We start from the raw sequence: 15,344 nt of genomic DNA on the forward strand, positions 1-15,344 counted from the left end.
GATTCCATTTAAAATAGTAACTCTCATTTCATTGAGCAGCTATCCACAAAGAGCACAGTCTTCATCTTGCAATGACAACATTTATCATATTCTCTTCTCCCTCATGTTGTGACAAGCACAGCCCACACATATTTTGCAGACTCATTTGTCTCCATAACAGTCTCTTCCTCAAGAGTTAGAAGTCACTGCTGGGGATTCATTGCTATGCTGACTGTGCTGTGGTGCTACTGCTGCAACAGCCACTCAGGAGCTAGAAAGATCACAAGAGATTTGGTTGCTGTGCTCTGAACATCATTTTTTTCCCAGCTCCCACCCAGAAGAAGTAGGTTCTGCTTCCCTCTGCCTTAGGCAGTGCTCTCCCATCTCTGCCCACAATTCACTGAGAAGCACATTTTCCAGTAAATCAGACACATCTCAGATTTACCACTCCCATGAGAAGACCACACACAAATGTACACACAAATGTACACCATATAAATCAAGAGCTACCACATCTTCATTATTCAGGTAATCCATCTGTGTACAGGGAACATGCCTAAGTTTCTGGCCCTACTGCAGACCTTCTGGTGCATCACAGCTCTGGCTGGTCTTAGATCTTGACAAATTTTCCATATGATACAATAGTACATCCAACAGACAAAGATGTCTGTGAGTTTTTCTCTAGGAGCTCAACCAGCTCTAGTCCACTAAGGAAATGAGTTGTCACAGTTCCCACTTGGATCTGAGGGTTCAGGAGAGATTTCTCCAATCCCCTTTAGGAGGGGAGAGGAATGATGACATATGGAAGGTACAGGCAAGATTTAATATTAGGCCTCCAAATATGGTCAAGCCCCAAGCCAAAAAGATTGCAAGATTCAACTCACATTGAACATTTCTTCTCACCACAAAGGCTCACTGCATGAAAAACAGACAGTGGCACTGCCCTGGAGGAGCATGGAACACTAACCTGGTGGTAAGAAATGGTGGAAGTTGCCTTTACATTAGGTGCAACAGTTTTGATAAGGCTTCCAGCTAACCAGAAAACAGAGAGCACTGTTCATCAACATTTTAGAAAAGTTCAGCTACAGGATTTCAGATCATAGAATCATAGAATCATAGAATTAGCCGGGTTGGAAGGGACCTCAGAGATCATCTAGTCCAACCCTTGACCCACCGGAGCAGTTGCTAGACCATGGCACTGAGTGCCACATCCAGTCTTTTTTTAAATGTCTCCAGGGACGGAGAATCTACCACCTCACCGGGCAGTCCATTCCATAGCCTAATCACCCTCTCCGTGAAGAAATTCTTTCTAATATCTAACCTAAACCTCCCCTGGCACAACTTAAGACTGTGTCCTCTTGTCTTGTTGATGGTCGTCTGTGAAAAGAGTCCAGTTCCCACCTCGCTACAGCCTCCTTTCAGGTAGTTGTAGACAGCAATGAGGTCTCCCCTGAGCCTCCTCTTCTTCAGGCTGAACAGCCCCAGCTCTCTCAGCCTCTCCTCATAGGGCCTGTGCTCGAGTCCCTTCACCAGCCTGGTTGCCCTCCTTTGGACCTGTTCCAGGACCTCTACATCCTTCTTAAACTGAGGGGCCCAGAACTGGACACAGTACTCAAGGTGTGGCCTAACCAGCGCTGAGTACAGGGGAAGAATCACCTCCCTGGACCTCCTGGTGACGCTGTTTTTGATACAGGCCAGGATGCCATTGGCTTTCTTGGCCACCTGGGCACACTGCTGGCTCATGTTCAGTTTCTTGTCCATGCAGACTCCCAGGTCCCTTTCTGCCTGGCTGCTCTCCAGCCACTCTGTGCCCAGCCTGTAGCGCCTGACTGCAATGAAGTTCCCCAGAGAAGCTGTGGATGTCCCCTCCCTGGAAGTGTTCAGGCCAGGATGGATGGGGCTTTGAGCAACCTGGTCTAGTGGGAGGTGTCCCCATCCATGGCAAGGGCGTTGGAATAGATGATCTTTAGGGTCCCTTCCACCCCAAACCATTTTATGATTCTATTAATTTACATAAAGGTGAGGTGAAACATTCTACTGGGTTAAAACAGCACTTCCTCTACTCTTCTTTTACCAACTTCTGTTTTACACCCAGTTACCTTGAAATCAGCACTCTGTGTTGTGCAGATAACACTCTGAATTAGGTTTACCAGGGGATTAAACCTACTAGGGATCAGGATCCTGACCTATACCTCTGGCACAGCCAGGAATTGCCTCTGGATTCCCTTAATGGCTTTTCCATTATACTGCTGGCATGATTTTCTGTTTCATTATGCATATTCGTTTCCAATTAGATCTTAATAACTTCTGAACTACTGAAAGCAGTGGGACAGTTCAAGAATAAATGAAAACCACTGGAATTTAAAAGAAATGGAATCTTTTCCCATGGGTTTCCATTACCATCTTGGTGTGCTGCAAACACTGATGACTTGAAAGTGATCCAAAAGCATAGCCTACTGGTCTTGGAGCAGACCTCAGAGACCTTTCTCTGCCACAGAGGAAGAGGAAACATATAATCCAAAGGTTATTAACATGACAGAAGGAGAAACTCTCTCCACTAGTGGGTAATAATGCAATGACTGCATTGAAACAGGCACTTCTCTTCTAGCCATACAAACAACCTGGATCAAACACTGTATTGCTGGGATTGCTAGCAGAGGAGAAAGCAAACACAAAAATATTGCAAGCACATATGTGTTTACTCCCCATATACCACAGCACTAAATCAGGTCATACCATGCCTCATCAGTTTCTATAAACATCAGGTGGGCTGTCAGGATGTAATGTGAGATGGCACCCAATCCAATTTAACCTCTGTTTAAATTAAGTTAGTTTTGCTATTTAGCTCTTGCTTTCTAAGCATGCAAAAACACAATCTATCTCAGCAGTAATACCTAACTGCTTCAGGAGAGGGTTGACACCACACACAGATTTCTCTCTCCTGGGTTTAGTACCTGCTGTGGAAAATATACAACCTAACAGGAGCTGGCTGGCAAGAATTAGCACAGGAGGCAGGTTGGCCACATCAATCAGATGCCAGCCTGAGATCCAGAAGACATGAGCCCAACTCTAATGCAGCCGATTCCCTGGTGATGTTCTGGGCATTGGCTCCCTGCTTGATCTCTTGAGCATCATCAGTGCAGTCAAACTAGCCTTTAGGGAGGGATGTCAGGAATAAAGCACATTAAAAAATTGTATGTTCCAGTGCTACACTAATAAGGAGGCAGGTAACTGCAAAAAGCAAGTATATTATTCCTTCCTGTAACTGTGAGTTCCAGCCCTTCTTTTCACTAGATTAAAATTTAAATGCAGGATGATTAATGAGAGTCCTTTATAGCTGTGGAGGTAAGCACAGGATTCCTCCTGGAAGTGAACATGTAGTTCTATGAGCCACCAGAAGAAAACCATTCCTCTTGTGGCAAGGCACAGACTCACAAGAATTTGTTTCTGGGCTTTGTTTCTAACTTTTCATAATGGAGGTCAGTTTCCTCTTCCTGTGGATTTCTTGCAGAAGGCAGAAGTGTCATTAGAAAACAGTGAGTATATGTCATGCCTCAGGCCATATGGAGTCCTTAGGAGTCACACAAAAATACCTTACACTCTATCTTTCTCAAAGGGTCCTTCTTCCTAATTTCCCTTGTAATGTGTTAGATTTCCAAGCTCCATGACACACAGCTCACCTTTTATTTGTATCTACAAGTGCTGCTTCATAGGCAGCACTTTAAGCTTTGGCCTTTAATTATTATCTTTTGACGTCCAACTAACTCCTTAGATTACCTTCATCCTACACAACAGATTTGAGATGTGTACCTCAGCAGTTCCTCAGTGTCCTCCTCAGGACCTGTGTTCAGCACATGCTCTCTGTTCTTACAGGCATCTGGCAGCAGCAGTGAATCACCCAGCCTGACTGCCCCACCAAGGTCTGGATCTTCAAATAATTTCAGATCTAGAAAGGGGAAACAGAAAATGCTTCAGTTAGATCATGCTACATAACACAATACCTGCATTAACACTAGCTAGCACACCTGGCTACAGGGCTGAAAAAAAGAGATCATGTAACCTTTTCTTACTAGGACTTCCAGTCAATAAAGTATAGTGATACTCTCTGTACTCTTCAGGACTTGGTAATTCTTCTTGAATTCAGAAGTAGGTCACAAAACTCCTTAGTGGGCCATAGGTGACTGTGGGACAGACAGCTCCCACAGACCTATAACATACAAGCCCAAAATGTCAGCAGTGAACAGCTATGGGAACTATTTATTCTTTCTTATTCTCATTTTATTTATTCTCTCAAATTATTCTAGATTATTTTGCCCCAGCTGAAGATTTGCTTTAACATTCTCAAGTCATTATTTAGCCTGTATATTCTGTATTACTACATTTTAAAAGCTCACTTATACAAATGCTTTAGTTAAAACAATCTGTGCATATACAAATATAGAACAGATTTACTCTCTTTCATCTTCTTCCTGGGACCAATTGATGAGAAATCTTTTTCTGGGCCAAAGAGTCCTTCATCTGGATCTAGTTCCTTTTCAAAAATGCTTAATTTTGGCTTCTCTTCCTTGGTTGCAGATGCCTTGCTTGGTTTTTTAGTTCTAAAAATGTAAGAGACAAGAAAGTCAGCTGTGATTCTTCATTTAACAAGAAAGATTTATGGCTAGAAAGTCTCGTAAACTGAAAATAGATGGGAGGCTGGGAAAGGATTAGAGAAAAGCACATAGGCATCATCTACTTGCTGGCAGGAGCAGGACACTGAGCTGGAGGGACTGTTGGTCTGGCATACTCTCCCTGTACTCATGCTTTGTACTCTTAAGAACTATCAAGGAACCCAGCAGGAACTGGAAGAGCAGGGTAACAATGCTGTGCTCTGCAAACTACCACTCAATCTCATTTGTTTTAAGCAATTTTACTCTTCCCACGCAGAAAGCTTAAAATAAGAAAGAAAAGCAGTTCCAGCACCACTGTCACAGACAGAGAGAAAGACAAAAAAGGGATGGCTTGAATAGCCCTGATCCCTTCAGATGGGTTTAAAAAAAACGTGTTGGCTCCATTTCTATGCCAGTGCCTGCTGCAGGTTTTGATTACTGCATACACCTCTCATAGAGGTGTTGGACACTCCCCTCATGCTCCCCAGAGGAGAACTGACATGAAGACAACAGTGCCTTTAAGTTGAAACAAGAAGGGACTGGAAGATACTTGGTGTGACAGAATGCTATTTGCAGAATTTATGAATGTCAAACCAGGACAGGATTAACTTCCTCTAAATTTAGTCTTCTAAACATTTGACAGCAAGGCAAAAGTAAATTTTAGGCATCTTCTCAACTCATGCAAAAGAGAAAGACATCTCCATAGGAGAATGAATCCCATCTACTTTGATCATATTTGTATGCAATAAGTATTTGAAGATTTATTTCCTTCTCCTCCTGGCTGGAAAAGAAGTTAAGAACTAGTATGGGTTACAGGCTGCATTTGCACATGGCTTAAACAAGGAAAGATGAATCCCCTTCCAAAACCAGAGTGAAAAGTGTGTACCTGATGCTTTCATACCTAGGAGTCACATTCCACTTGCTGAAGCTACAAGGCAGCTTTCACAGTAGGGCAGCTTAAATTAGGAGGCAAGCAAGATGGCACAAAAAAGAAAATTTAGAGAACAGGACAAAAACCTCTGGATGAAAAGTTCAATGCAAACTAAGCTGAAAGAGAAGCATTCCTTAGGACAGCACAAACTTCCTAAGAAATTGTCATATTTCAGAGAACTTTACTGTAAGCAGGCTTGCAATTTCTAAGGTAGCCCCTTTGAGAGCCTCTTGCAATAGCAGATCTGATCTTCTCCTTTGCAGATAACAGGTCAGGTTGCAGCCTAGAGCAAACTTAATTATCAGCACTTAACATGCCACAGTCATCAAAAACTAAGAACTAAGGTCAAAAGATTACACATACATTCCAAATACATTAAAGAATCTTATAAAATCCTCTTCCGATTACAGCTGCACACAAAAGAGTGGAGTCCAGTTACCTCCAGTTATTTTCACAAGTTTATTATCATCAAATACAACTTATGGATGGCATTACCTTGCTACCACCACTTCTTCTCTTTGCAATGGCAAATGCTGCACTTTAGAGGCCTAAGAGCAAGCCCTGTGCAGAATTTAAAAATGGCCTTATTTGGAAATATACACAATTCAATATACTAAAGGTACAGGCAGTTTTCAGTGACTAATTTGCTGAATTATTTATGCTACTAACCTTTTGAAACAGGAGAAACTTCCCTGGCTTCCTATTTTTTGCATTTATGTTCTTGATGGATGGGTCTTGAGTGACTTTTGAATTTGAGCTGCTTTTGAAAGGTCAGCTCCAAGGAACTATCTCAAACTGAAGCATTTGCAAAAGAGCCTTCTTCCAAAACCTGACAAAATCTGAAGTTATAATATCTGCAAGCCAGACAGCTTTCAACCAGAATTTCTACACAAATTCATTGCTTTATTAATGTGGTAAGAAATCTATCACTCAAATGAACCCAAGTATGAAAGGAAAAGGTAAAAAATGAGAGCCATTATATCTAACAACAGTTATACTCTTAACAGAAGAACAGTAAGACTGAGTAAGCTTTCAGAGCTGACAAACTGTTTCAAAGTAGAATTATTAGCCACAAATTAATTCAATCTATTGAGGAAACAGCAACCTTGTTTGCATAATTCATGCCTTGCAATGTATTCTTTGAGAAGTGAATGACAATATCAAAGAGGATTTGCAAACCTACAGAATGTCAAAAAGTCTTTGAGAAGATCTCTTGTTCATCCAGAGAGTTATAACAACTCTCCTGATGCCTAAGAGCCTGTTATGCCACAGGTACTTACAAGCCAAGCATGAGCATACAACATTACCATGCAACAGCTCTCCACATCAGTGAAGCTGACAAGGAGTTTACTAATAGCTGGACAGAATATTTGCAGCAAAGAATACCAGAATGGTGGGAAATACTCAGGAACTGGAAGAGAACTGTAAAGAGTGTCATAAAGAGCAGCAGGCAGAACAAAATTAATTGAACCAAAGGTCCTGGTAATAATAACCCTGTGTCTAGTCTAGCCATCAAAGCAGCCCACTCACACTGGCTTGCTTTCTGTTTTGCCAGGGGACTCCACTGGCAGCTTTAGGGCATGAGGCCAAACCCACAGAGCTTGACTGCTACCAGTAGGAACATGAAGAAGTTGTTTTCCTGTCTTCAAGTTGTTTCCCATCACTGCCCTTCCAAGGAAGGAGCAGTTGGACTGCCAAGTAATTCCAGCATATCCATACAGGGACTCGCTGAGATCGGTCTCTAACTGGGAAACAGGATTCCCACGGTTCTGTATTTAGCTGTGCCAGTCCAGGCTGTGCACTGCTGAGCAGAGGTTAATGGATGAGAAAGGTTCTGTAAGAAGTTTCTGAGTCTGTCTGAAGTTCCAGTTTCTCAGTCAGCTTCCCCTCATCTCCTCTCTGTATATTCCAGCCATGTCCACATAAGCAGGGGACCAGGGACTTACCTGGGACTGAGCTGAAGGCACAAAGCAGAGGAGAAACTATAAGGATACTTAATTCAATGACCAATACATGGCAGGGTACAGCATGCTGGTACAGGGGTGCAGAGGCTTTTGGGAAGACAGAAATGAAGAAATCTTTAGTATCCCAAGATACTACTGTTACTGAAGCCCTGGACTTCATTGGCACCTTCTTCATACCCCACACTCCCAGCATTGGTATCTGACTGTGGTGGGTTGGCCCTGGCTGGAGGCCGAGTACCCACCAAACCTGCTCTGTCACCCCCCCTCCTCAACTGGACACAGGAGAGAGTATATAATTGAAAGGTTCACAGGTTGAGATAAGGACAGGGAGATCACTCAGCAGTTACCCTAATGGACAAAACAGTCCTGACTTGGGTAAATTGGTTTTATTTTTTACCAATCAAATCCACGTAGGATAATGAGAAATAAAAAACAAACCTTAAAACACCTTGCCCCAAGCCCTCCTTTCTTCCTAAGCTTCACTTCACTCCCAACTTCCCTTCCACTTTCCCCTCCAGCAGTACAGTGGGACAGAGAAGGGTGGTTGCAGTCAGTTCATCACATGTTTTGTTTTTTATGATGCTCCTTCCTCATCCACAGGAGTCCTCACACCCTGCTGCAGTGTGGGGTCCCTCTCATGGGACACAGTCCTTCATGAAGGTCTTTAACATGAATCCTTCCTGCAGGCTGCAGCTCTTCATAAACAGATCCAGTATAGATCCCTTTCATGAAGTGCAGTCCTCCAGGGACAGACTGATGAAGTGTGGGTCCCCCATGGAGTCACAAGCCCTGCCAGAAAACCTGCTCCAGTCTGGGCTCCTCTCCAGAGGTCCTGCCAGGGGCCTGCTCCAAAGCAGGATTCCCACAGGGTCACAGCCTTCTTTGGGCACAAAGATATCTTTTCTGGCATTTTGTCCCCCACAGGCTGCAGGTGGGTATCTGCTCCACTGTTAACCTCCATGGGCTTCAGGGGACAGCCAGCCTCTCCATGGTGCTCTCCTGCACTGCAAGCAATCTCTGCTCCAGCAGCTGAAGCACCTCCTGCCTCTCCTTCTTCAATATACATATTCTATATTCTCTCTCCTCTCTCCATCTCCAGTTGGTGATGTGCAGAGGTTTTTCCCCTTCTTAAATACGTTATTACAGAGGCACTACCACCATCACCATTGGGCTCATCCTTGGCCAGTGGTGGGGCCATCCTGGAGCCAGCTGACATTGCCTCTATCAGACACAGGGGACATTTTGGTAGCATCTCACAGAAGCCACCCCTATAGCCTCCTGCTACCGAAACTTTACCATGTAAACCCAGTACACTGACATCTTGAAGCTACCTGCACCCAGCTGGCAGGAGATGACACATATAATTGGTATTGCTTTGTGGCTGAAACAACTGAACATTGGAAAACCACTCTAGTGAATTTAAAAATTCTTAACCAAAGCAGTGCTAAAGATGATGTATCCTTTTTTTTCAGTGGAGTAAATCTGTAGAACCACACCTATCTACCCAATGGAACTCACTGTTTCCAACAAACAGAGCACTGTAAGAATGAATGCAATGAAAAGAGTCTTCTGCTCCAAATCCAAAAAGGAGAAATTGTCTCATAAGTGACTGCAGACAAAGATTAGCCTCTTAACTGACATGGGCCAAAACTGGTTAACCAAAAATTAGGATATATGAACCCACCTTGTCAGGCTGCTGATGCACTTGAAAATTCAGCTAAGATTCTTGGCTCCCAAATGATTCTCAAATCATCCATGAAAATGGCAACAAAACTGTATGCAGGAGACACTCACGTTCAAACCTAAACCATTTTGTGAATGCAATTCTCATGTTATTGTTTACCAGTGCAATGTGGGTCACTTGTTTGGCAGTGTCCATGTGTCACTGGCACATCAATAATGCAGAAAAGCTTTCTGGTCAGCTGTAGAAAACAGTCACAAGAATGAATAAGAAACTCCAAGGTCAGAAGATTTCCAGACCTGGCTGTGTGATCACTGTACTTTGAAAGATTTGATCTCCAGACCTAAGGTTTGGTGGCACTTAGCTTAAATCAAAGGGCATGTCTGCTGTGCTCAGTGCAGGTAGGAGTCCCTAATCCATGCTCGCTACTGGGTTAAAGCAGTGAGTGTAATTATTCAGAGTGTAATCTCAGCACATAGATACAAATTTTCAGAGTTTATTATTCTGAAATATGACCACCTCTTTTCATAAAAATAAGGTTATGTTCCATGAAAGGAATGGCACAGTGATGTAGAAAAACAAAAGAAAACAAAACAAGAAAAAAGCCCAAGCACCAAAACACAAACATATTCCTATTTAGGCACCTATAGGATTTTACAAGGAAAGAGATCACTAATAAAAATGAACACCCCAAGTTCCACAAATCTACGTTTGGGCTTGAACAAAAGAACTACTGATAAAACAGCAGCAATATTAGCACATCTTCTTGAAAACCGTTTCTGAAAAACAAAGAACCTATACACCAGCTCATGCAGCAAACATAATGTCATCTCCTGCTTTCTTTTCATTCAACAGTGCTCATTTTCCAAAGCTGCCTGATAAAAACAGACAGCACAAAAGGGGTCATTCTCATACGCTTTGGGCAAGAAATGCTGAATAGAAATTCTAAGCCCGTCAGCTCAGCACATCCTGACTGCTAAAGCATAAAGCAATGGTGACAAGTTCTGGCCACAGGGATATGTTACCTCACACTGTAATCTTTTCTTGTGGACATCACAGTATCTTACAGTGGTTTAAATGCCTCTGGCATATCCCAAAATTAGATAATGCAAAATAGATAGAATAAATATCCTTTTAGAAATCATTTGGAAGAAGAGCATTCAATTGCAGGTCAAGTTTTCTCCTGCTGCAGCCCTTGGATTAGGCCAGTCTTGGATTATTGTTCCAGCAGAGCAACAGATGGAAAGAAAGCCTGAAGGAACAGATTTTCAAGACTTCAGCTCCCATCTAGGGACCTGCTTTTGTGGAGTTTTTTCTGATGGCATACCTGTTCTTCCTAAAAGAAGTCAAGCTGGTCTTATAATCTTTTTTATACTTTCTATTATACCCTTTCTTGATGGAATTTGGAATCAGATTATAAACTCACAGACAAACAACTTTAGTTCAGTATCCAGCTCTCTAGCAATAATCATAATACAGAAATATTCCCTACAAAGTTTTTAACTAAGTAACTAATAAAGCACACAGGCACTCATATGACTGGAAATGGAACAAGGATTACAGAGTAGATTGCAAAGAAATAAAATTAACATAAAGGAAATAGCTCTATTGTTTTTCCTTCATTTTCTAAACTGAACCAGAATTTGATACTTGCTGAAACAAGTTCAGGACAACAAAAGACAAATTTCAAAATATAATCATGACCATAATAAACCACAGCAAGGATGCTAGTCAAGAGCAAGACAGGCATAATGAAGTTGCCAATAACAATGTGAAAAAGCAAAACATATTAGATTTTGGGTTTCACCTGCAAAGCAGCAGAATGGAGCTTTCACAGTTTCTGACAACAATGAAATACTTCTTATCCTAATACTCATGTTAATGATGCCATTTTCAAATAACAGATAACATGCACTAACGTGTTCTGGAAAAAACTGGCCAGGCATCTTTCTGCACCCTTGCTACTCAACACATTATAGAACTTCAGGGAGGTTACAGAGGGCTAAAAATAAAGCTGCTTTTGAAATTAGAAAAGTTAGAGAGTACAATAAGTTACAGAAGTACAATACAAAGAAGTATGGGCTGGTGTGTGTTGCCTTGATGCTTGGTAACGCTAAAGGGAAATAATCAGATATAATCAGTAAGTAATTAAATTTTGTTACTAAAGTCTTGCCAGAGTCATGCTTCTGTTTCATTCTTGTGAGCCTACAGGATTGTTTAATGGTATCTTATACAAGCATTCACATAACAGTCACTCAGATGCCTCAGGCAAGGAGGGGCATAATCCAAGTGCTCCCTTTTTGCTTCTTCTCCATGGCTTTGGTGCGATGAGGAGGAGAGAATATTATGTCTTGCTGTTCAGTCCATGAATTGGTAAAGAACCACAGGACAAACAGGATGATGCCAGCATCAGGACTTGGTGCCTACCAACTTTTTTAGGCCTTTAATTTTTTTTCTCTATGTGTATGTTTGGTAGGACTTGATTTCAATTTGATAAAAGGAGAGACACGTTGACTTTTGCTCTGCTCCCCTCTTCTGAAGCACTTTCTATTCTCCCTGCACCTAGTCCTTGTAATTTCTGCCACTATCATCCTACTTCTCTTTTCCATCTCTCTTCAATCCCCGTATTTCTGCCCAGTGTCAGACATTTTCTTGCCTCACCTCTAGAATCTGTAATATTGCCTTACCCTCTAGACTGACCATCAGGCCTCCTTATCATCTTCAGTCTTCTTCTCCCCCCCTCATATACTCCTTACCCTTCAGACCTCTACTCTGGACTCTTCTTTTTCTCCTTTAGGAATCTTTAGATTACTACTGTTGGTCAAATTATGCTTTTGAAAAAGACCACAGGCTGGAACTGAAGAAGAAACAGCTGCAATGGGAAAGTGGTAAAACACAGAAGGGAGGTTAAGGATAAAATTAAGTAGAGTTAACAACAAGCAAGTTAGCAGAGGAAGAGAAAGGGATGAGGTGAAGCTGATCACAGATAATAACCAGCTATAACTGCTGACCACCAAAAATAACCACAGATGTTTGCCAGTTAGTTTTCATCAAAAGATAAAATTCATGTTAAATCTTAAATAAACATAAAATCTTTCTGAAGAAAGGAAGCTATATCAGGAAAAAAATAGGATGAACCATTTGGACTTGACAAACTCTGCCACACATTATTCCTTGATCTGCTTCCTTTAATGGACTTACAGGAATAGGCCTCAGCTTTATGTTTTGACCCTGTAAAAATACACTCTTAAGAAAAAAAAATCCATTCTCTTATCCTAATTAATAATGGTTACAGATCTGTAGCTCCAAAGACAACAAAAATCCTTGGGCAAGGACTATGTTGCATGCCTGTAAAGTGATGTCTACGTGCAGTATAACTCATCAATAAAATGTGTGACATGACAAGAATATAAATATACAACTGTAACGAAATCAACCTGCCAACACTGTCCCTTTATGAGACATTCTTCACAAAATGTCCTGAGCAGCTTCACAATTGAAGTCAACCAAGCTGAAATAAACAGGACGTGAAGAAAACTATCTAGTGAACATCTTGTCTGCCACACACTCAACAGAATCAGAAGCCAACACAAAAAAGGCTGCCTCATAAATAGGGAATGGAAGTATCTATTGGAGGTATCCAATGTTGTGGTAGGAATTCTTACAACTAAACCTTACAAATGCAAATAGCAGCCATTTTGAAGAAGTCATTGCTTTCTTCAACTCTAAATCGGTGAATATAACATTGTAGCTTCTTGTTGGAGGTATTTGAATATTTTTTGAAAAAGCACTGAGCACATGATCAGTTGATGCCTCATTTCCAGAAGTGCTGGGCACTCACACCTCTAAATCATGAAGTCAAAGTCATAAAGTCAAATCAGCAAGATCTGCAATTGGTGCCTTCCCCCATGGACAAGCAGTCTGACTGTTCCACATCTAGTTTATAAAGGTTCCATTTTGTGTTACCCAACCTTTACTCCTTGCAAACAGAATGCCATCATATGCAGCAGCATCTCCTGCCACCTGCATTTGACAGCCTTTTCACCTCACATTTGCTCCTCAGGAGACCATTTCCTTGTGTTGCTGGCTCCTGTGTATTCCCTTCTCTGCACATCCAAAAGCAGTGAGGGTACAGGAACCCAGATGGCAGAGACAACTCCTTTTATCTGCCTGTGAACAGAAAAGCCTCAGGGAGATAGGAGAGGATGTTTACATAAAAAAAATTATGCCCTCTCTCCATGCAAAACTGTATAAAGGGCTCCCTTCTATTTTTTGCCTGGTACATGCAAAGATCCAACCCCAGCCTACAGAAAACCTCTAACAAACTACAGATGATATTCTAGTCTAAAATTTTTCCTGATGTAGCTATCACACCGCATCTAGAGTGCTTATGAAAAGCCAGAGAAGGGCTGATTTCAGGGCAATGAGTAGATTCCAGCAGTAGCCAAGCAGGATTTGCCCTCAGAGGCAGACTCCTTCAAATGTGCAGGGTCTTGACCACTCCATGATGGAGCCCAAGGAGGGAAGGCAGGGCTGAGCCTGATTCCCCACTGCTATCCTTCCTCCACATCTTGCTGTTCACAGAGGTCACTTTTTTCTCTTGGCTGCACTGTGGGTAAAACAAAACTCTCACTGCAACACAGAGATGACTCCACAGAACTAAAACTGAGAAGGACACAGTAAGACACTGTCAGAACTAAATATTAGTGCTTTTGCTAATAAAGGCCCGTGCTGCAGCTGCTGCTACTCCTGCTGATCACAAGATCAAAACCTCTTCCATAAAAAGAAAATATGGCTTCCCTGCCTAGAGGTTTCTTGTGCTGTTTTTGTCATAACAGAGGGAAGATTAGATTGCTCTGGGTGGAATATTCCCTAGGCCATGGATATGCCTATAGCACAAAGCAATTCCACTTTGGATGCTGTCAGCATTGCTGGAGGTCAGACTGTAGGAACAGTCACACCAGGGAGAACCAGAGACACAAACCTCTCCCTCCTAAGCAAGGCACTGAAGCTCTGCAGTGGCAGCTGCCACGGGGCTTCTTTCTGCTTCAGGCAGAAAAAACAGCTGACATAGCTCTGCATTTTTTAAATTGGATTCCTACTTGTGTTTTTATCACTAACTGGCTTGACTTGTCAGCACACCAGTTTTTGTCACATAAGTAATTTCAGGGGCTGAGCACTGAGCTTGGTGCCCACAGCATCTGTCAGACTGCATGGACAGGTTCAGCTGGGGGAGCACTGCAAAGCCCTCTGCAGAGCACAGTGAGGTCAGCACTGAATCTCAGAAACCTGATAAATACAAGCAATCCATGAACACATGACTAAAAGAAGAAATAAGTAGTCTTTACAAGTGTTCTGGCTTATGCATGAGATCCAGCTCAGCGCTGGTTTACTTAACAGACATGATAATATTTTAAAATAACCAAGAGCATTTCCCTCCTATTGGCAAAAAATTTCTCAGAGCTCAGCTCAAACAGAATTCCTGCAGCACTCCTCAGAGATGACAGATGGATCAGTGAGGCCTCCAACCTGCATCTCGTATCCCCAGAGAATTACAGCTTGACACAAGCAACAGGAGCATCCAAATCCACTCAACTGATTCACTGCAGACCCTCCTCCTACTTAGCTACCTGATGATCTGCTATTGCCAGCTGTCCTTTGGGGATGGCTGGATTAGAAATGGTGAAGATTCATCTGCTGCAAGGGATGCTGCTGGGAAAATGGATCAGGAAATAGAGACTGTGGGAAGAAATGCTAGTAGACATCTCAAGTTCTCAAAATCCAGAAAACATGAGACTTCATGCCTCTGTAGGGACAAAAAGCAGCAAGCAGATAGTGCTTTATTAGCCCAAAGAGAGCTCTCTTCAGGGGTAGCTGCTGTTCACTCATGGCATAACTCTAAGCAAGTAATGTGATTCTTTGGGCCCCTCCTGACTCCTGAAACCACCATTTTACTTCAGTGGACAATCTGATGAAATTAATGGATATGAGATGTGCAAAATTAGCTCATGTTTGGTAAAGAGGATGTTTTGTTGAACACACAGGGGGAGCATAAATTGTATCACTAATCTGTGTCAGTGCAAAAAGTGATGAAATTATGCCGATGACAGCAGAGGAGCAGTGATCACAAACAACTGCAC

General features: G+C 42.2%; 1 protein-coding gene across 1 annotated transcript in view; it reads right to left on the reverse strand.

Annotated features, from left to right (window-relative positions):
- HS1BP3 (HCLS1 binding protein 3) overlaps positions 1 to 15,344 on the reverse strand; it is a 54,916-nt gene that overhangs the window by 9,060 nt on the left and 30,512 nt on the right. Inside the window, exons 5-6 of the mRNA XM_030448610.1 lie at positions 4,432 to 4,577; positions 3,790 to 3,925 (exon numbers count right to left, since the gene is read on the reverse strand). Of these exons, the coding sequence (XP_030304470.1) occupies positions 3,790 to 3,925; positions 4,432 to 4,577 (282 nt within the window). The remainder of the gene's footprint in view (positions 1 to 3,789; positions 3,926 to 4,431; positions 4,578 to 15,344) is intronic.

Source organism: Calypte anna, chromosome 3 (genome assembly GCF_003957555.1).
Source record: "Calypte anna isolate BGI_N300 chromosome 3, bCalAnn1_v1.p, whole genome shotgun sequence".
Lineage (NCBI taxonomy): Eukaryota > Metazoa > Chordata > Aves > Apodiformes > Trochilidae > Calypte > Calypte anna.